Here is a 22,151-nt window from a genome sequence, read left to right as displayed (position 1 = left end):
AACTACCCAGTTCTGCAGTTGTAACACAAAAACAGCTATAGACAATACATAAATGAATGGCCATGGCTATGTGCCAATAAACTTTATTTATGGGCACTGTAATTTGAAATTTATATAATTTTCTTTGTTTTAAAATTTAAATTTTTTTTAATTGAAACAGTTGATTGTACATATCTGCAGGGTACAGTATTGAATATCAATACCTGTGCACAATATGTAATGCTCAAATAAGGATAATTAATACATTCAACCTTACACATTATAATCATTTTTTGTGGCCCTTTACCAATTTCTCAGAAACTCCCCTCCCACTCCCACTTTCCCACTTCTATGGGTCTCAATTGTGTCCTCTCCTTTTGAAAGTTCAGCAAATTATTGTGATTGTTTATCTTTCTTTCTTTATCTATTCTTTTTTTTTTTAGCTCCCACTTATGAGTGAGGACATGTGGTATTTCTCTTGCTGTACCTGGCTTATTTCACTTAACATAATTTTCTCTAAGTTTATCCATGTTGCTATGAATGGCAGTATTTTTCTTTTTCATGACAGAGTAGTATTCCTTGTGTATATATACATTTTCCTTATCCAGTCATCCAATGATGGGCATTTAGGTTGGTTCCAACTCTTGTCTATTGTAAATAGAGCTGTGATAAACATATTGCTCATATTGCTGTATGGCCTGATAACAATATCACCAGGGATGCACAAATTATACCTACTTCCCACTGTCTGTCAACTGAGAGATGAAAGTGGGGTGGGTAGGGGGTAGGAAGGAGGAAGAACTGCTGGTTAGCTGCTTTGGCTTGTGAATATATCTGGACCAGAAGGTAGAATCCCTGAATTAGTGTTTCTTAAAGTGTGGTCGACAACCACCTACATCAAAATCACCCAAAGAAACTTGTTAAACAGTGTAGATTCTTAGGCCTCCCACTCCCAGAGCATCAGTTTTTGTAGATGTGCAGTGGGACCCAAGAATCTGCATTTTAGCAAGCACCTCAGGTGATTCTGATACCCACTGAAGTTTGAGAACCACTGATATAAACAAATCCCAATTAGTTCATTTGGTTGAACCTCTATACCCTTCCTGACTTTTCTTACTTTCACCTCTTTCTGAAAGTTCTTTCCCTCTGTCTCTGCCTGGAGATATGCTGCCAATCTCTCAAGGCCTAGCTCAAATATAGGCATATTCTGTAATGTCTTCTCTGCTTTGTGGTCCCCATCTGGGGGAGAAACAGACATAACGGCTGCCCACTAGACCACGGCACATGTTCAGTAGGGAGAAGGACCTGTTCGTAACACACACTGAGGGAGCTCTTGCAGTTTGAGAAGGGTTAAATGTGCTATCAAGAGGCATCAGTAGTAGGGTGCAGGGGAATGTTGGGGGCAATGGATGGGCAGTGAGTTACAGCTGGAGGCAGAGCTCTCTTTTTGACCCTGATGTTTTGTAGCTGAGTTTGTACACTTAAGTTGAGGTTGCCATGAGGGCTCCACTCTAAATAAACGAATATCAAAGTAATTCCCAGCAGGCCCCAGAATGAATAGAACAGTAAATACTAACCATCTAGAAACCTTAGGGAGGACAGAAGGATTGCTGACTTTTTTGTGACAGGCAACTGGCTCCTGGCTAGACCACTGCACACAGGTCATAAGTTACAAGGGAGAGCATCGAGAGGTATGGGAATACTCATCAAAGGAATTTTGTCTGCTTCAGGGCCTACAAGTGGTTGAGGAAGGCCTGATCTACTTCTGTATTTTGAAGATTCATGTACATTTTTTTAAATGAATTGAAACAAATGGAGTTTAAAAATTAGAATATCTTTAAAATGCTTACATCTTTTTAAAATTGCATTTTTGGCTCTGAGGCTGAATATAAATAAATAAATCAGCATTTTTAACAAATGAGCCATATGATTTTGATACACACGCACATTTGATAAACACGCCCTGAATTCTGCCAGAAGAAGAAACCAGTCCAAGTGAGGTAGACTTCCCTTGAGATGTCAGAAAAAAATGAATTATCTCACCTGTCTTTGGGGTATGTATGTCACAGTGATTTGTGTTGCTTTCCTATCAAAGGGAAACAGAACTGGTCTTATACTTAAGTGAAGTAAATAGCTACTAGTTAAAGGATGCCAAAATGTACCCTTGCCCAAAATATTGCTCCAACCATCCTGCCATAGGGCCCAAGATTCTCGGAAGCCCTTCTCCTTAAGGCTTATTATTAGCTCTGCTTTTGCTGAGTTTGTACCTGCCATGCTCCCTTTGCATTATGTGATAAAGTTTTTCAATTTGCTAGGCAAGATGGTCGTTGGCAGGAGATCTGAGAGAGTTCATAAGACTTTGTCAAAAACTGGTGGGAAATTGGCTTTGTAGTTTGATCATAAGGAAAATAACCTTAAGCTTGGATTTCTTCAGAAATGTGAAATTGAACAGACATGTTCATTTGACCTAGCTATGGCCATGTGCTCAGAATCTGAGCAAGTCAACATTTGAGGGTGTGCTCTACCATCAGAGTATATTACACTGGCACTGTGAAAGGAGCTAAAAGAAATAGAAGCCCTGGGGCCGGCCTGTGGCTCACTCGGGAGAGTGCGGTGCTGATAACACCAAGGCCACGGGTTCGGATTCTATATAGGGATGGCCCGTTGGCTCACTGGCTTAGCGTGGTGCTGACAACACCAAGCCAAGGGTTGAGATCCCCTTACTGGTCATCTTTAAAAAGAAAAAGAAAGAAAGAAAAAGAAATAGAAGCCCTGGTTTGCTCTATAGCAGCGCAAAGACAATGCAGAGCACAATCTCTAAGGCAATGCAGAGCACGCACATGAATTAGAAAACATCTAAAAGGCTATACGTCATTAAGTGAACATTATGTTAGCACAAAAGCCCTAAAAATTTTGGAATGTTGGGAAGAGACAGGACCACAAAAGCACCCAGCCAGGGGCTGATCTGGGAACATGTTCCCAAGTCATAGTTGGGTAGAAAGGGTAGGACAGAGAGTTTGACAAAGCATCACCACCAAGGGAAGAGCCAATGTCTGATTTTTCTGTCACATAAGCTAAAAGACTAGTCCCATGCAGACAAATGAAAATCTATATATTTAGGTAAGTTTTAGTAAATATATACAAAAACCACATTCATAATCTTACAATTCAATTTAGACGAAGGGTTGTAAATAAAATAGATTTCTATGCACCAAATAATATTGTTGTCCATATTGTTCACTGCTATAATCCCAACACCTAGCATGTAGCAGGCAGTCACCACAAATTTGCTGAATGAATGAATGTATGAATGAATGCTTATCTTACTCATCAATTAACAGCTCACCCTGTTTAACCAATTCTGCCAGGTTGTCTATTATTTGCTGATATTTAGGATTCAGGTGCTACCTCCATACTGTGTGTTCTGTGTGGTATTCCCACCACCACCACTGGACAGTCATCTGTCCGGACCCAACACCTAGCAAAATGACAGGAAGATGGTAGTTGCTCAACACAGGAATCAATGAATAAATGGATAGGTGGATAATGAATTGATACACGATTAATGAAAAGACTGTTGAGAGGATTATTTGCAGTACCTTCTCTGCTAAATTATTATATAGTAATTCCCAACCTGAGGTCACTTGAGCACCAGGGGAATGGAATGGTAGCAATTGGGGTCCATGAGCCATTTTCAAAATGCTTAGCTAAAATTGTATCTTTACCTGAGTGGGGTAGATGCGATGAGACATTCCAGAAAGCCTTCTAAGTTCAAAAATAGTTGCCTATGGTTTATAACTTGGCCCACTGCATGTTTTCATTCTTTGTCAAAATCAAATAATCCCCCACACCAGACCTTTAGAAAACAATTTTACAAAAAAAAAAAAAAAAAATAGGACATAACTGTTATTGCTTAAAACACATAAAAACAAAAAGCTAAACTCACACAGGGATTTTTTTTAAAAAGAGGATTTCTAGATACTAGGGCATCTAGCCAAGTTCATTAGAAAATAACTGAATACCCACATGAGTTGTATCATCATTCTTTTTTTTTTAATATGGCTAGAGATAGAACTCTATGTTTTGAAAATGTGACTCAGTTCATTTTAAGAAACTACTTCATTTTAAGAGCTGTGCTAGAGAAACATAAATGTATTTCCAAGGATGGCAGGTTGGCTATTCTGGGCCATCGAATGGTAAAATAAGAATTCAAGCTTTGTTTTTGGTATTATAGGTTCAGAAATATAGGGGAAGGAACCAACAATTACATAGTTCTTACTACATAACAGGCATAGCCTAAGAATTGACATTGACTTCTACAGTAATTCGGCTTGGTAGGTATTCCTCTCCCTGCATTTTTACATTTGAGGAAACCATGACTTGAATACTTGAATTTATTGGTCTGAGGTCACACAGCTAATAAGTAGCAGAGCAGTATTCCAAACCATGGTTTGTTTGACTCGCACACCCCTGCTACAATGGCATGTTTCCTCTCACTATTTCATACTGCTCTAACCTCCTCTCCTCCTCTGCAACCTAAATTGCCTACAGCAACACCATTTCCCCATGGCAGGATTAAAGGACAGTGAAAGTTATTATAGCTACAATCATGTGTGTGCATGTGTGTGCGCAATTTATATATTGAAGCTGTCTTAGTTCAGATTCTCATCAAGGGCATTCAAAATTTTTCTGGCATATCCGCTAATAAATTTGGAAAAAAAATTTATGTATCTCCATATATACTTTTGGACTGATGTCTAAATTTTTCATCTTAAGTTCAAACAGGTGCAAAAGATGTAATTTCTGGAATATGGTAGACATTGACATTTGAAAAAAAACTATGCAATTACTCATTTAAATGTATCCAGTGGAATCTGAATACCACAGCAACTTGTTACTCATAACCATATGTTTAAAAAATAAATGACTAAACTCTTCTTTAAGAGCAGAATGTTTACATCATTCCTTTTTCTCTTTGAATTCTTACTTCCATTCTATTATATCCCCACAGGATTTTACCCTAATGTTATATAATTTTTACATTCGAAGTCTTTTATTATTTTTTATTACCTTGTCATATTTCTTCATAACAAAAGTATAAATTGAAATTTAATTTTTTATTCCCTGTAGCCATAAGCTAATGTTAAAACCATTCTTCTGAATTTAGTTATCATTCAATTATTAGTAGTACAAAACTGCTCAAAAGAACACAAATAGAATTTTTGATAATTATTACATGTAAAATTACATTTTTATTGAAAACGTATTTGTTAAAGATATGAATGGAGCTTTTGTTCCAACTAGTTATTATATTCGTAGATGAATATTGAGTAATATTCAGGAATAAGATTCAGCATTAATTATATTTTTAGTTCCCATCTTTATAAAATTAAGTGCTAAGAAAACTTTTTATATCAGGTATATGTGAATGAATAGAGTTTTATTATGCCATTGTCACTCAGTTTTTTTGAATTCAGAGTTGTGTGCCAAAAAGTCATATAATGACTTTTCATAAAATAATATTTTTAATAATCCATCATCTGACAGCTTGATTAGGTTCTCCTTAAATTTTATTGAAGGCAAAGACTTAAGAACCACCCGACTTAAAGGATTTGTTATCCCAGATTACAGTCATTCAGTTTCTCGATTTCTGGGAATCGCTACTGTGGTAGGTAGCCTTTAAGATGGAACCCTATGATCTCCGCTTCCTGATATTTGATCCCTATGCAATCCTCTCCCCTTGAGTGTGGGCTGGACCTAGAGACTCACATCTAACAAAGAGGATATGGCAAAAGTCTGGAGATTATTGTATAGCACTGTGACTATAGTGAATAATAATGTATTATATACTTGAAATTGCGAAGAGACTAGATCTTACATGTTCTCACCACAAAAAAATGTAATTATGTGAAATGATGTATATGTTAATTAGCTTGATTTAATCATTTCTCAATGTATACATATATCAAAAATCATGTACACTATAAACAAAATGCAATTTTTGTCAATTATACCTTTTAAAAGCCAAAAGAAAAAAAAATATGGCAAAAGTGAAGTCACTTCCAAGATTAGGTTACAATAAGATTGTGGCTTTTCTCTCCCTCTCTCATTCTGAGGGAAGCCTGCTAGCATGTTATGAGCTGCCATATGGAGAGGCCCGCATGGCAAGGAACTGAGGCAGGCCTCTGGCCAACAGCCAGCAAGGGACTAAGGTCCTTAGTCCAACAGCCCACGAGGAACTGAATCCAGCCAACAACCATGTAAGTGAGTTTGGAAGAAAATCCTCCTTCAGTTCAGTATTCAGATGAGATGTTAGCTCTAGCCAAAACCTTGATTATAGCCTTGCAAGAGAGCTTGAGCCAGAGGCACACAACTTTGCCACACCCAGATCCCTTATCCACAAAAACTGAGATAATAATTTTTATTTTAAGCCTTATGCTTTGAGATAAAACCAAAAATCCTTTACTAAAATTTTATCAAATAATTATTAAATGTACCAATTACTCTTTTACTTAGAGGCACTGTGTTTAACCCAACATACTAAACACAATTCATGATATGGAAAATAGAAATTTTAATAACTTTAATACACCTTTACCAATAGGACATTTTTTATAAAATGCTTTTTGTCTTATCACATGCTTTAAATATAATTTTACCAAAACTTTAAAGCTGCAGATTTAGCAATTTACAGAAAATATCTGTTATGTATCCTAACTGGAAAAGCCAATCAACATTTTCAAACCAATCAGCTAAATTAGATTTATTTTCTGCCTCAAAAAGAATGGCTTCATTTTTTAACTCAATAAAATGTCAGTATTTATCCCTGTGATGACCATGTAATTTGTAAATTCTAATTCTAGGATGGACAGACAGACGGAAAGATAGATAAAGCATGCAGACTTGTTATGAATTTGTCATCAGGATGAAATAAGGTGATACAGAGTTCAGTGTTTCTTCTAGTGCTATCTTTTTTGCTTTGCTTTCACAAAATTTTCCCTCAGGAGTGATGTATTCTTTGGCAATAGTTGGGGAATGGAAAGGTGAGGTCATTAAAAAAAAATTGTCATCACTCCTGCCATCTCAGTGTAAGTTATCCCAATATCCCAATTTTCCAACATCAGTCAAAACACCCTGTTTTTAATGTAAAGTTTAACCTTTAATAGAAATATGTGTAAGGTGCAGAGTGATAGGAAAGCTTTCCATGGATACCTAATATGTTAATTAAAGGTGTCTTCTAAAACTTTTATTAAAAAAGCAAAGTTTTGATTAAAATAAATCCTTCTCCCCTTTTTCTCAAACGCAATATAGGTTCGTTATTAAAAACAAATAATAAAATTAATCTAAAAAAAATTTAAAGCAGATATCCATCATCCAGAGATAACAAATGTTAACACATTACTTTATATATGTAATATGTAAAAATATATATATATAGTGTTAACATTAGTATTACACATCTATAAATATAGCCAGATGCTTAAAATTTGCTTTTTTCACTTAATTATGTATAAGAAACAGCCATCTTATATAATAATACATTTAACCAGTGTAACTTAATACTAGACATTTTGAATTGTTTCCAATTGTCTCCTCTTATTAAAAAATGCTGCTATATTTTAAAAAAACAATATAATAATAATAATAATAGTGTCTTCTTAATTTTTTAGTGGCATGGATCTTTTTGACTGACTTGTGAAGCCTTTAGATTCCTTATCTAGAATAATACATTTAAGTATATAAAAAATATAGTTTGCTTTTGCAGAAATTGACAAGCTGCTCCTAAAATTCATATGGAAATGCCAGGGACTCTAAATAGCCAAAACAATCTTGAGAAAGATTAACAAACTTTGAGAACTACACTTCCCAGTTTCGAAACTTACTACAAATCTATGCAATCAAAACAGTGTGGTGCTGCCATGAGGATAGACATATAGATCAATGGAATAGAATTGAAGGTTCAGAAGAAATATCTTATTTTTTTATAGTCAATTGAGTTTTTGTCAAGACAATTCAATGGAGAAAGACTTGTCTTCTCAACAAATGGTGCTGGAACAGCTGGGTATCCACATGCAAAAGAATGAAGTAGAGCTAACTCTAAATGGAACAAATACCTAAATGTAAGAGATGAAACTCTTGGAAGAAAACCAAGGAGTAAATCTTGGTGACCATGGATTAGGCAGTGTTTTCGTAGTTATGACACCAAAAGCACACATTATGAGATAATTTGTAAGTTGGACTTCATCAAAATTAAAAAATTTTGTGCTTCAATATATACCATCAAGATGATGAAAAGACAACTCACAGAATGAAAGAAAACATTTGCAAATTATAGACCTAATAAGGGACTAGTATCCAGAACATACAAAGAATGTTTATAACTCAATAATACAAAACAGCCCAATTTTTAAAACGGGCAAAGGATATGAAAAGACGTTTCTCCAAATAAGATATACAAATGGCCAATGAGCACATGATAACATGCTCAACATCATTCATCATGAGGAAAATGCAAATTAAAACCAGAATGAAATAGCACGCCATACCCACTAGGGTGGCTATAATAAAAAACACAGAGGGTAACAAGTGTTGGTGATGATGTGGAGAAATTAGAACCCTCATGTATTGCTGCTAGGAAAGTACAATTGTGTAGCTGCTTTGGAAAACAGTAGGGAAATTCCTCAAATAGTTACCATAGGAGCCAGCAATTCCATCCCTAGGTTTATACCCAAAAGAATTGAAAACATATGCCTCCATAAAAACTGGTACACAAATATTCATAGCAGCATATTCATAATAGAAAAGAGTGGAAATAACCCAAATGGCCATCAACTGATGAATGGACAGACTAGATGTGATTTTTCCATATAATGGAATATTATTCAGCCATAAAAAGGAATGAAGTGCTGGCTCATGTTACAACATGTGTAAACTTTAAAAACATTATGCTAGTGAAAGAATCCACACATAAAGGACCAATATTGTATAATTCCATTTATACAAAATGTTCAAAACAGATAAATCCATAGAGACAAAAGTAGACTAGTGGTTGACAGAGATGGGGGATGGTAAAGAGGGAGTGCTGGGAAGTGACTGCTAATTGGTTTCTTTTTGGAGTGATGAAAATGTTCTGAAACTAGATAGTGGTGATAGTTGCTGAACCTTGTAAATATATTAAAAACTACTAAAATGTACATTTTAAAATATTAATTTTATGGTATGTGGAATATATCTCAATAGAGCTGTTGCTAAAAAATAAACTCGTAGAAGAAAACACAGGAGTAAATCTTCATGACCTTAAGTTAGGCAATGGTTTTTTAGATTAAGACAGCAAAAGTACAAGCGACAAAAGAGAAAATAGCTAAAATAGGCTACATCAAAATAAAATATATAAAATTACAAAAGAAAGAAATCATATTGAAGTACAGTTATCAAAATATGAAAAACAAATATGTGATGATAATATATGTGCTTATTAACTCATTAAATAACAAAACCTAGCAGTGGGTCTAATAAGTACCTAATTTCAATCTAGAGGCTTCACTTTTATTTTGAATTTACCGCTCACTTGACCTAAAGCAATTTAGTCACTCTTAGAAAAGAGAGCTATCTTCAATTTAACCAGTAACAGCTGGTTAGTATCTCTTACTCAGAAACAGGCAATGGGGATCTCAGAAGTCAACACAATCCTCCAGTTCCGTGGTTCTTAACCATTTTCAGGAATGCAGACTCCTTTGAGAATATGATGAAAGTACAGAAAAATGCAAAACACTCAATATTTTATGCACAATTTTAATAGATCCATTAATCCCATTAACTTCATCCATGGAATCAGGTGTAAAAATTCCTATTCTATTGAATGTCATTCTTGAACTCAATCATTCATTCCTTTAATATGACAGCCAAGCACTGCTTGGAGAGCAAAATGAAAGCTTTCATGGAATATCTGGAAGGCCAATGAGCAAATTCTAGGATTCATGCACAGACTGAATGCATATTCAAAAACCACTCCAAACCAACATTGTAAGGCATAACTGTCTGATTGAGTTTGGATGTGCTGTCCCCGCCAAAACTCATGTGGAAAATCCGATCCCCAATGTGGCAGTGTTGTGAGCTGTTTGAATTATGGGGGCCGATCCCTATGAATGGATTAATGCTCTCCCTGGAGGAGGGGGACCTGAGTGAGATCTCGCTCTCTAATTCCCACAAGAGCTGGTTGTTTAAAAGACCCTGACACCTCCTCTCTCTCTCTCTCTTACTTCCTCTCTCACCATGTGATCTGCTTGTACCCGCCAGCTGCTGCCACTTTCCACCATGAATAGAAGCAGCCTGAGGCCCATGCCAGATGCAGCTGTCCCAGAATCATAAGCCAAATAAACCTCTGTTCCTTATAAATTACCCAGTCTCAGGTATTTCTGTTATAGCAACACAAAATCGACTAATACACTGTCCTTTTTAAAATCTCATGTGCTAGTAAATACAGAGATTTTCATTTTGTCCTTACACTGCAAGCTTTTGACAGAGAAAGCTATATTATTTCCATATTCCAGAACCCATTTTTCCCCAGAGTATCTATCTGTAGCAATGATTCCAGAAAAAAAAAATATATATTGTCTCTGCAGATACATTCATTTTTTTTTTTTTTTTGTCAGAACAACTAAAACATGATAACTGATTCAGGCTGTTTTCCTTTTTTATTTATTTATTTTTTGTTGTTGTTTTTGTTTGTTTGTTTTTTGTGACCGGTAAGGGGATCGTAACCCTTGGCTTGGTGTCGCCCACACCACGCTCAGCCAGTGAGCGCACCGGCCATCCCTATATAGGATCCAAACCCGCAGCCTCAGCGCTCCCAGCGCCGCACTCTCCAGAGTGAGCCACGGGGTCAGCCCTCCTTTTTTATTTAACTGCCAAGAAAACTTAAGCAAATTTATCCAATAACATGTAATATATCTGCCTCAAAAAAAATTACCTCTGTTATTTTATAACCTTAAGTCCTTCCCAAGCAGTAAAGAAAGGCTAAAGCAGAGTTTTAAACTGCAGGAGCGTGGAAGGTGTGTCACAATGCATGAGTCCCTTAGCAAAGAATGGGAGACTTACTGATTCAAGGCATTTAATGGAATCTCTGTGCAATCATTAACTGAGCACTAGGCTAATTGAGAAGACACTTCAGTGGCTTCCTATGACAAAGAATACAAACTTAACAGAATTATTCAGAGAAAGTCACTAAATAAACACCAACAAAAACAAACCCTGGTGGGAGGGGATCAGATTTCCACAGTAGTCACATTATATTGTTTAAAATGTCTGGTTTTAAGCAAAAAAGATGACAAAACATGCAAAAAATAGGAAAGTATGGTCCATATACAGGAGAAAAAGATGTCAATAGAAATTGTCCTTGAGGAAGCTCAGATGTTGGATTTACTAGATAACAACTTTAAACCAGTTATTTTAATCACACTCAAAGAATTAAAGGAAATTATTTATAAAAAAATTAAAATATGAGTACAATGTCTCACCTAATAGAGAAAATTAATAAATTAATAGAAATTATAAAACAGAATCAAATCGAAATTCTAGACTTGAAAATCACAATAACAGAATGAAAAAAGTCACTAGAGAGGCTCAACTGCAGATTTGAGCTGGCACAAGAAATAATCAACTTGAAGATAGGTCAATTAAGATGTCCTGTCTTGGGAACAGAAGGAAAAAGGATGAAGAAAAATGAACAGAACCTCAGAGATTTGTGGGACACCATCAAATGTGTCAACATACACGTAATGGGAATTCCAGAAGGAGAAAAAAAGGGCAGAAAAAATAAACAATGGACAAAATCTTCCCAAATTTGATGAAAAAATTAATTCACACATCAAAGAGTTTGAGGACTCCTTGTAGGATAAATACTAAGAGATTCACATCATAGTCAAATTGTCAAAGTTATAGACAAAGAAAGAATCTTAAAAGCAATAGGATTAAAATGACTCCATCGTGTACAGGAGATCCTCAATAAGATAACAGCTGATTTCTCATCAAAAACCATGGGTATTAGTAGTCATTGTGATGATGTATACAAAATACTTAAAGCAAATAACTGCCAACTAAGAATTCTATATCCAGCAAAACTACCCTTAAATGACCCAATGGTATTTATCTGGGAAATGCATTCCCAGAAATTAACAGTTTAAACAAGAAAAACCCCTTGATCATACCAACTGATCAATATACATTTATGATTTTTTTAAAATAAAGGTCTCAACAAACTAAGAATAGACTGTAACTTCTACACCCTGATATAAGGCATCCACAAAAATCTATAGCTAATATTAAAATTAATGGCAAAAGATTGAAGATTTTTTATCTAAGATCAGTAACAAAAAAAGTATATCCACTCTAACTACTTCTATTCCACATTGTGCTTAAGACTCTAGAGAGTTCAATAAGGAAAGAAAAAACATTAAAGATATACAGATTAGAAAGGAAGAAGGAAAACTATCTTCATTTGGAAATGATATGATCCTGCATGTTGAAAATCCTCAAGAATCTACCAAAAAATTTGTTAGCACTAAAAATGAGTTTAACAAGACCACAGAATACAAAGTCAACACACAAAAATTAATATATACTGGCAATAAACGATTTGCAACTGAAATTTAAAAATACAGTATATGCTATGGTCTGAATGTTTCTGTCCCCCCAAAATTCATATGTTGAAAATCTAATCAACAATGTGATGGTATGAAGTGGAGCCTTTGTGAGGTGATTATTAGATCATTGAGGCAGAGCCCTCATGAATGGCATTAGTGCTGTTATAAAATAGGCCCCAGAGAGCTGCCTTATTCCTTTTTTTTTTTAATCATCTGAGGTTACAACGAAGAAATGGTTCTCACCAGATATCAAATCTGCTGGCACCTTGATCTAGGACTTCCCAGCCTCCGGAACTGTGAGAAATAAATTTTTGCTGTTTACAATCCACAGAAGTTTATGATATTTTGTTACAGCATCACTAACAGACTAAGACCATACCACTGACAGCTGTAAAGAAAATGAAATACTTAGGTATAAGTTTACCAAAACATGTACAGGAATTGTACACTGAAAATTATAAAACGATGAAAGAAATGACATACTATATTCGTGGACTAGAAGAGTCATTAGAATAAAGATATTAATTCTCCCAAAATTGATCCAGAGTTTCATAAAATCCCTGTCAAAATCTCAGTAAGCTTCTTTGTAGACATAGACAAGCTTCTTGTAAAATTTATGTGGAAAGGCACAGGTCCAAGAATAGCTAAAACAATCTTGACAAAAAAAAATTAAAGTGGAAGGAATCACTCTACCCAATTTTGACACTTACTATATAGCTACAGTCATCAAGACAGTGTAGTATGCTGAACAGACACATAGGTTGTAACAGAATAGAGAATCTAGACATAGACCCGCACAAATATATCCCCAACTTTTTTTTCTTTTGCATTTTAAAAAATAACAGTTTTATTGAGATATAATTTACACACTGTATAATTCACTCTTTTAAACTGTACAATTCATTGGTTTTACCATATTCACAAATATATGCAATCATCACCACTATCTAATTCTAAAATATTTCTTAACTCCAAAATGAAACCCATACCCTTTAACACTTACTCCCCATTCCCCTTTTTATACCAGCCCCTGGCAACCACCAATCTACTTATTCTTTCTAATTTGTCTATTCTGATCATTTCCTAGAAATGGAATCATACAATACAGCCTTTTGTGACTGGCTGCTTTCACTTAGCATAATAATTTCAAGCTTCATCAATGTTATAGCATGTATCAGTACTTCATTCCTTTTTAATACCGGATAATATTTCTTTGTATGAATATACCACATTTTGTTTATCCATTTATTGGTTGATGAACATTTGGGTCATTTTCATTCTTTGGCTACTATTAAAAATGCTACTATGAGCATTTGTGTACAAGTTTTCATCTCTCTTGAGTATATACATAGGAGTGAATTTGCTGGGTCATATGGTAACTCTATGTTTAACCTTTTGAGGAACTGCCATACTGTTTTCCAAAGTGCCTGCACCATTTTACATTCACACCAGCAGAATATGAGACCAATTTTTCCATATCCTCACTAACACTGGTTATTATATGTCTTTTTTTATTGTAGTCATCCTAGTGGGTATGAAGTGGTATCTCATTGTGGTTTTGATTTGAATCTCCCTAATGACTAATGATGTTGAGAATCTTTTCAGGTGTTTCTTGGCCACTTGTACATCTTATTTGGAGAAATGTCTATTCAAGTGCCTTACCCATTTTTTAATTGGTTTATTTGTCTTTTTATTGTTGACTTGAAATTGTTCTTTATATGTCTTGATGCAAGTTCCTCATCAGATATGACATTCAATTATTTTCTCTATTATATGGGTTGTCTTTCCATTTCTTTATGGTGTCCTTCAAAGTACAAAAGTTTTTTTACTTTGATGAGGTCCAATTTACCTATTTTTTTCTTTTGTCACTTGGCTTTAGGTGTCATATATAAAAAATCATTGTCTTATCCAAGGTCATGAAGATTTACCCCTAACATTTTTAGTTTTATCGTTTTTATATCTTAAATGTAGGTCTGTGATCATTTTGCATTGTTTTGTCCACATAGGAGTTCAACTTCATTCTTTTGAATGTGGATATCTAGTAGTCTAGCATGCCCAGTTGATTTTTTTTCCACTATCATTTATTTAAAGCCATGTATTACAGCCAACTCATTTTCAATAAAGGCATCAAGAGTACTCATTGGAAAGGACAGTCTCTTCAATAAATGGTGCTGGGAAAACTAGACAGTCATATGCAGAAGAATGAAATTAGACCCCTATCTCTCATCATATACTAAAATCAACTCAAAATGGATTAAAGACTTAAATGTAAGACCTGAAACCATGAAACTACTATAAGAAAACATAGGGGAAATACTCCAGTACATCAGGCTAGGCAAAGACTTTATGAAGAGGACCTCAAAAGTACAGGCAAAGAAAGCAAAAATAGACAAATGGAATTATATGAAACTAGAAAGTTCCTGCACAGCAAAGGAAATAATCAACAGAGTGAAGGGACAACCTGCAGAACAGGAGAAAATATTTGCAAAGTATGCATCCGACAAGTGTTTAATATCCAGAATATACAAGGAACTCAAACAACTCAACAGCAAGAAAACAAATAATCCAATCAAAAAATGGGCAAATGAGCTGAATAGACATTTCTCAAAAGAAGACATACAGATGGTCGACAGGTGTATGAAAAAAATGCTCAAGAACGCTAATCATCAGGGAAATGCAAAACAAAATCACAATAAGATATCATCTCACCCCAGTTAGAATGGCTATTATCAAAAAGACAGAAAACAAACAAATGCTGGTGAGGATGCAAAGAAAGAGCAATTCTTTATACACTGTTGGTGGGAATGTTAATTAGTACAACCATATGGAAAACAGTCTGTAAATTCCTCAGAAAACTACAAATAGAACTACCATATGATCCAGCAATCCCACATCTGGGTATATATCCAAAGGAAAGGAAATCAGTACATCAAAGAGATATTTGCACTCCCATGTTTACTGCAGCACTATTTGCAATAGCCAAGATATGGAATAAACCCAAGTGTCCATCAATGAACAGATAAAGAAAATTTGGTATATAAACACAATGGAATATTATTTAGACATAAAAACAGAATGAAATCCTGTCATTCATGGCAACATGGATGAGCTTGGAGGACAGTATGGTAAGTAAAGTAAGCCAGGAACAGAAAAAGAAACACCACATGTTCTCACTGATATGTGGAAGCTAAGAAAGTTGATCACATAGAAGTAGAGAACAGAATAGTGGTTACCAGAGACTGGAAAGGGTAGTGGAGAAGAGGGATAGTGAGAGGTTGGTTAACAGATACAAAAATGCACCTAGATAGGAGGAAAAATATCTAGTGTTCTATAGCACTGTAGGGTGACCATAATTAACAATTTATTGTATAGTTTCAATTAGCTAGAAGAGAGGATTTTGAATGTTTCCAACTCAAAGAAAGGATAAATGTTTGAGGTAATGGAAAAAAGAAATCAGTGGTTCCCAGGGTTTCAGGGGACAAGGAAGGGAGAGAGAGGGCAGGAGGGATGAATAGGTGAAGCACAGAGGATTTTTAGTGCAGCAATACTTTTCTGTATGATACTATCATGGTGAATACATGACACTATGCATTTGGCAAAACCCATAGAATCATACAATACAAAGAGGGACCCCTAATGTAAAATTAAGTTAATAATAATATATCAATATTGATTCATAATTGTAACAAATGTACCACACTAACATGTCAAAAATAGGAGAAACTGTGTATATGTGTGTGTGTGGACGGTATGGGAACTAACTATCTGTGCCTTCTGCGTAATTTCACCAAAACTAAAACTGCATAAAAATAAAGAAAACGTAAACCTCATCCTTTATAAAAAATGAAACTCAAAGTGATCAGAAAGCAAATGCAAATCTTACAACTATAAAAGTTGTAGAGGAAAAAAGGAGAAAATCTTCATGACCTTGGGTTAGGTAAAAAGTTCCTAGACATGACACAAAAAGCACAACTATTAAAAATTTTGATAAATTGAGTATTTAATTAATTTGGCAATTTTGACTTTATCAAAATTAAAACAGTTTGCTCTGGGAAAGACACAATTAAAGTAATAAAAACACAAGATGCAGACTGGGAGAAAATATTTGTGAGTCACATATTTGACAAAAGGTTTGTATTCGGTATATATATATATATATATATATATATGTACGTATATATTTTTTAAAACTCTCAAATCCACCTATAAGAAAATAAATGACCCAATAAAAATGGGCAAAGAATCTGAAAAAATACTTCACCGCCAAAGATATGTAGATGGTAAATAAGCATATTAATAAATGTTCAACATCATTAGCCATTTGGGAAATGCAAATTAAAACCATAATAAGGGCCAGCCCGGTGGTGCACTGCTACAGTGCGCCGCTTGGGAAGCGCGGCGGCGCTCCCGCCGAGGGTTCGGATCCCACATACAGACCGGCCGCTCACTGGCTGAGCGAGGAGCGGGGGCAACATCGAGGGTTGCGATCCCGTTGCCGGTCCCGGTCCGGTACGGGCACGACACTGAGGGTTGCGATCCGTTGCCGGTCACGAAAAAAAACCAAAAAAAAAAAAAAAAAAAAAAAAACCATAATAAGATCCCACTACATACCAGAATAGCTAAACTTTTAAAATCCAAACACCACACTGGTTCCAGCTTAATAACATTCTAGAGTAAAAATTATTAGCAGCAAGAATGATAAATGTATCCACATAATACACCTTTGCTATTTTGATTTCTTAATATATGACTGACTTTGTGGTGGGAAAGTAAGGCTAAATGTAAAAATAAACACTAGGCTATTTCAAATGAACAAAGATTTGAGGAGGGAAGTTGGGATAATAAAGTATCTATTTTTTACTCTTCTAAAAAAATTAAAAAATAAAAATTAAATTAAAATAAAATAAAGTCCAACAAGCCCTGAAGAGAATATAGAGCAACCAGTGGGAATGAAAAATAGTATAGCCACTCCGGAAAACAGTATAGCCACTCCGGAAAACAGTTTGGCAGTTTACTATAAAGCTGAACATACCCTTACCATAAGACCGAGCAATACCACTTCTAGATATTTAAGCTAAGAATATAAACCTATGTTCACACAAAAACCTGTACATGAATGTTCATTGAATCCTTATTCATAATTGCTAAAAACTGGAAACCCAAATATTCTTCAATAGGCAAATGAATAAACTGTGGTATATTCAAGTAATGAAAAACTACTCAGCAATAACACTGAATGAACCTGATACATACAAAAATATAGATGAATCTGCAAGGTGTTATGCTGAGTAAAAAATAAGTCAGTCTCACACTGGCTGGTTAGCTCACTTGGTTAGAGCATGGTGCTGATATTACCAAGGTCACAGGTTTGGATCCCAATACCGGCCAGCCAGCCCCCCCCCCCCCAAAAAAAAGTCAGTCTCTAAAGGTTACCTACTATATAATTCCATTTATATGACATCTTGGAAAAGGCAAATTCTAGGGATGGAGGACAGCAGTGGTTGCCAGGGGACAGGAGTTGAAGAAAATTTGATTACAAAGGGGCAACACTAGGGAATTTTGGAGTGATGGAACTGTTGTCTATCCTGATTGTGGTGGTGGCTATGGCAATACATATAGGTCTTAAAACTCCTAGAAATGTATACCAGTATGTGTGTCTGTCTTGATTATGATGGTGGTTATATACATCAAAACTCATTGGACACTTAAAGTAGGTAAATTTCATCCTGTATAAATTATACCTCGATAAAGTTAAATTTTTTTGAAAGAAAAAAAGAAAGCCTCCCCACCACAATCTGACTCCTTAAAAATAACTATTGATAGTTTAGTGTGTACCTGTTAGAACATGTAATATAAAAGGTTTTTCAGTTGTATAAATGGGATCATTGCACACAATATATATTGTGCTTTATATTGCTTTTTCACTTACAGGTCTTGGACAGATGCATACACACACACACACACACACACACACATATACACACACATGCCTATTCTATATATAAAATGTTTATGCATCTACTCTATTTTAGTAGTTATATTGCATGCCATTTTGTAGATCTAACATCATTTATTTAACCAGTCTCCTACTGTTGAGTATTTAGGTTGTTTTGCTATTACTAGCCGTGCTACAGGGAACAGCCCTATGTATACATCTTTTTGAAAGTATATTGATAAGATATATATTTTTGTTTTGTTTGTCGGGCAGGGGGAATGGCTGACGTGGGGATCCAAAGACCCTGGTGTCTTAGAGGCTGCTGTCTAACCACCTGAGCTAACTGGCCAGCCCCTGACAAGATACATTTTTAAAAGTGAGATTACTGGGTCGCAGGGTATGTGTAATTTGAACATATATAGCCACTGACAGATTGCCCTCTACAGAAGTGGGTAGAAAGTTTAGAAAAAGACATGGATGCATTTTGTAGTTTCTCATCCCAAACCTTGAACTTCTGTCTTTCATAGGATCATGCCGACATTGAGTGGAAGTTTGCAAGGACAAAGCTCTGGATGAGTTACTTTGATGAAGGCGGCACCTTGCCACCTCCCTTCAACATCATCCCCAGCCCCAAGTCATTTCTATACCTCGGTAACTGGTTCAACAACACCTTCTGCCCCAAAAGAGACCCTGATGGTAGACGGAGAAGGCACAACTTGAGAAGCTTCACAGTAAGACTTTTAAAAATGGTTTCTTTTGAAACAAAACTGTTTTCTCCTTTCCCTCCTTTGTGATACTCCCTATCTTAAACATCATAATATCATTCCATCCTACGTTTGCTTTGGATATTTGTCAGGCAGGAGCTCCTGTGCCATTCTCCAGTTCTAATATTTAGAAACATATTCAGATGGGTGGTGGGCAGAGTGCTGGGAGACTGCTGCTGTAACCTCTCTGTCCATTTTCAATTACAGGAACGTCATGCTGACAGCCTGATACAAAATCAACATTATCAGGTAAAGCTCTTCCTCACAGGGACTAAGCACAGTAGTTCGTGGATAGTTCTGTGGAGTAGAAGTAAACTCCATTCTGGCTATGTCTGGACATGATCCCATTTGACTGGGGTAGAAGGCTTAGAAAGGCTGTGATCCATCAAAGGCTTATAGCTCCTCAGAGTGGAATCACCTGCTTTATAATCCTCTTCATAGCCCTTTAACAGCGCCTCAGCTTGATCAGCAACATCCATGACTTAGCAAGCTATCTTCCTTGAGATTAAATAAAATATGTGGTTGGTCAGTCAGTCAATAAATATTTGAGTACCTACTGCACATCAGACACTAAGCTAGACATGAGAGAAGTCACTCTGAACAAGAAAGACAGCATCTTTCTGCCCTTATGAAGTTTATTATCTAGTAGGGATGAAAGAAATTAAACACATTATAACTATTAAGTCATTAGAAATGTAAGATATGCTGTGAAGAAAAAGTATGGTAATGGGAATATATAATAAGTAATGAATATATAACAGGAGGAAACTAACCTCAATGAAGTAAAAGCTTATCTGAATGTAAGGAACTTAGGTCTTCCTAAATTACAACATGACTTTAATAAAAAATAAGCACTTCAACATTTAAAAAAAAATAATCTAATAAACATAAAGCACTTTTCCCACCAGCCAGAAAACAACCAAGTATCCAAATATCAGGAACATCTCTTGAAAGCAATCCTTGCTATCACAAATAAGAGAGAACCATCTCTAACCTTCCTGATCAAAAGAAACCCAAAGTAGAAAAATATTCTGCCAGGACTGATGAAAATTCATCCATTCCACAAGTCATTTCCCCTAACTTTGTTCCTCCAAGGCCATAACTAACAAAGAGAAACAACAAATACAGTTTTCGGTAGATAACCCTTCTCACTACTCCCGTCTCCAACACATTTTTGCGATAATAAATCTTAGGCAAGATTCATTGCCTTCATTTTCAGCTTCATAGTCCTCATAAAAAATTTGTTCTTGGGCATCTTAGTGACTTCTTCAAGTTCACATAGCAATAGAAGTAATAAATATAGCATTGGCTGTTATGACCATAAATCAGATTAAAGTAGAATTGAATTCTGATTTTGACATTTACTAGTTGTATAACCTTGGACGAGTCAGCTTCACTAGGACTCAGCTTCGTTTGTAAAATGGGAATGAAAATAATAAAACTTAACTTACAGTGTTGTGAAAATTGAGTGGTGAGTGTGTGTTGTGTGTGTTTGTGTGTTTTGCCTAGCACAGTGCCTAACACATTATAATGAGTGGTAGCTATCATCATAACCATCACTAATACAAATCATAGTGACCATGTCTGTACCATTCCCCCAGAGGCTAAGTAAAAAGAGGCCATCCTTGTAAAGGAGAAGTGTAGATAGACTCTGAGTAAAACGAGCAGACTTAGTGACTGTGAAGAATGACTCTCCCAAGTTTATAAAAGGAGGAAAAACTCATTTTACCAGGAGAGTTAAAGTTTAAGCCAGCCCGCAGGAAAAGGATATTGACTATGACCATTCAATGAATATTCCACTCCCATTATTCTATAAATGTGAATACATGCTTACCTTATGCTTGGTTGGCAAATTTTCTTTTAGAGTGGATTTGATTTTGCTGGCTCACTCTGCCTCCAAGTTCAGAGACACAATAATTCGTTAGCCAATGGACTTAACTCATTTTTTCTTTTTGCAGAAAATGGCTGGATCCTATGAGGATTTTCTGTTGCAGAGATGGTCTAAGCATGTTTTATTTCCTGTGTTAGTTTCTTATTTTACTGAGAGCCTGAGAAGGAAACTGAACGGTTCTTCATGTTTTTTTAATTCTAGGAAGTTATCAGGAATTTAGTCAAAAGATACGTGGCTGCTATGATAAGAAATTCCAAAACAAATGAGGGGCTAACAGAGGAGAATTTTAAGGTAATTTAATCATGAAATGGTTTAATTTTTCATTTCATATTTCTTAAGCATCATTTAATCTTCACAGTGTTTGAGTTTTCTGGTGATGGCATTTCACCTGCCTATAATACAGCAAAACCAGCTACGATTCTTGTTCTCTCTCTCAGAATTGTCATCCAGCAGATGGAAAGATTTTACCAATCAAATTTTGCCACAATCAGTTTTATGAACAAAAGAAATCTGCCCTATGCATTATTTTAATATTCTGGGTGTTTCTCAGTGTGGGAATTGAATGCTTTAAATGATATGGCAAAGACATAAGGTGAGGGGCAAGATAGCAAAGGGAAGCTGCCTAAGATATGAGGTAAAGACCAAAAATCTATTATTAAATGTAAGGCCTTAAGAAACTCTACGATTAAACATTAAAAACTCTACTTTTGGTATTAGCCTAGAACAATGATTCTCAATGACGGACAATTTTGTTCCCCAGGGCGCATTTGGCAATGTCTGGACATACTTTTGTTTGTCACAGTGGCATCTAGTGGGTAGAGACAAGGTTGGTTGCTACTAAACATCCTACAATGAACAGGACAGCCTCCCACAACAAAGAATTATCCAGCCCCACAAGTCAATAGTGCCAAGGTTGAGAGACACTGTCCTAGAATATATAT

General features: G+C 35.6%; 1 protein-coding gene across 1 annotated transcript in view; it reads left to right on the top strand.

Annotated features, from left to right (window-relative positions):
• TRPC5 (transient receptor potential cation channel, subfamily C, member 5) overlaps positions 1 to 22,151 on the top strand; it is a 120,000-nt gene that overhangs the window by 95,423 nt on the left and 2,426 nt on the right. Inside the window, exons 8-10 of the mRNA XM_008577920.1 lie at positions 19,083 to 19,286; positions 19,527 to 19,568; positions 21,412 to 21,501. Of these exons, the coding sequence (XP_008576142.1) occupies positions 19,083 to 19,286; positions 19,527 to 19,568; positions 21,412 to 21,501 (336 nt within the window). The remainder of the gene's footprint in view (positions 1 to 19,082; positions 19,287 to 19,526; positions 19,569 to 21,411; positions 21,502 to 22,151) is intronic.

The sequence above is a fragment of the Galeopterus variegatus genome, unplaced genomic scaffold (assembly GCF_000696425.1).
Source record: "Galeopterus variegatus unplaced genomic scaffold, G_variegatus-3.0.2 Scaffold1599, whole genome shotgun sequence".
Classification (NCBI taxonomy): domain Eukaryota; kingdom Metazoa; phylum Chordata; class Mammalia; order Dermoptera; family Cynocephalidae; genus Galeopterus; species Galeopterus variegatus.
Note: the sequence above shows the minus strand (reverse complement) of the source record. Positions and strands in the feature narration are given on the sequence as shown.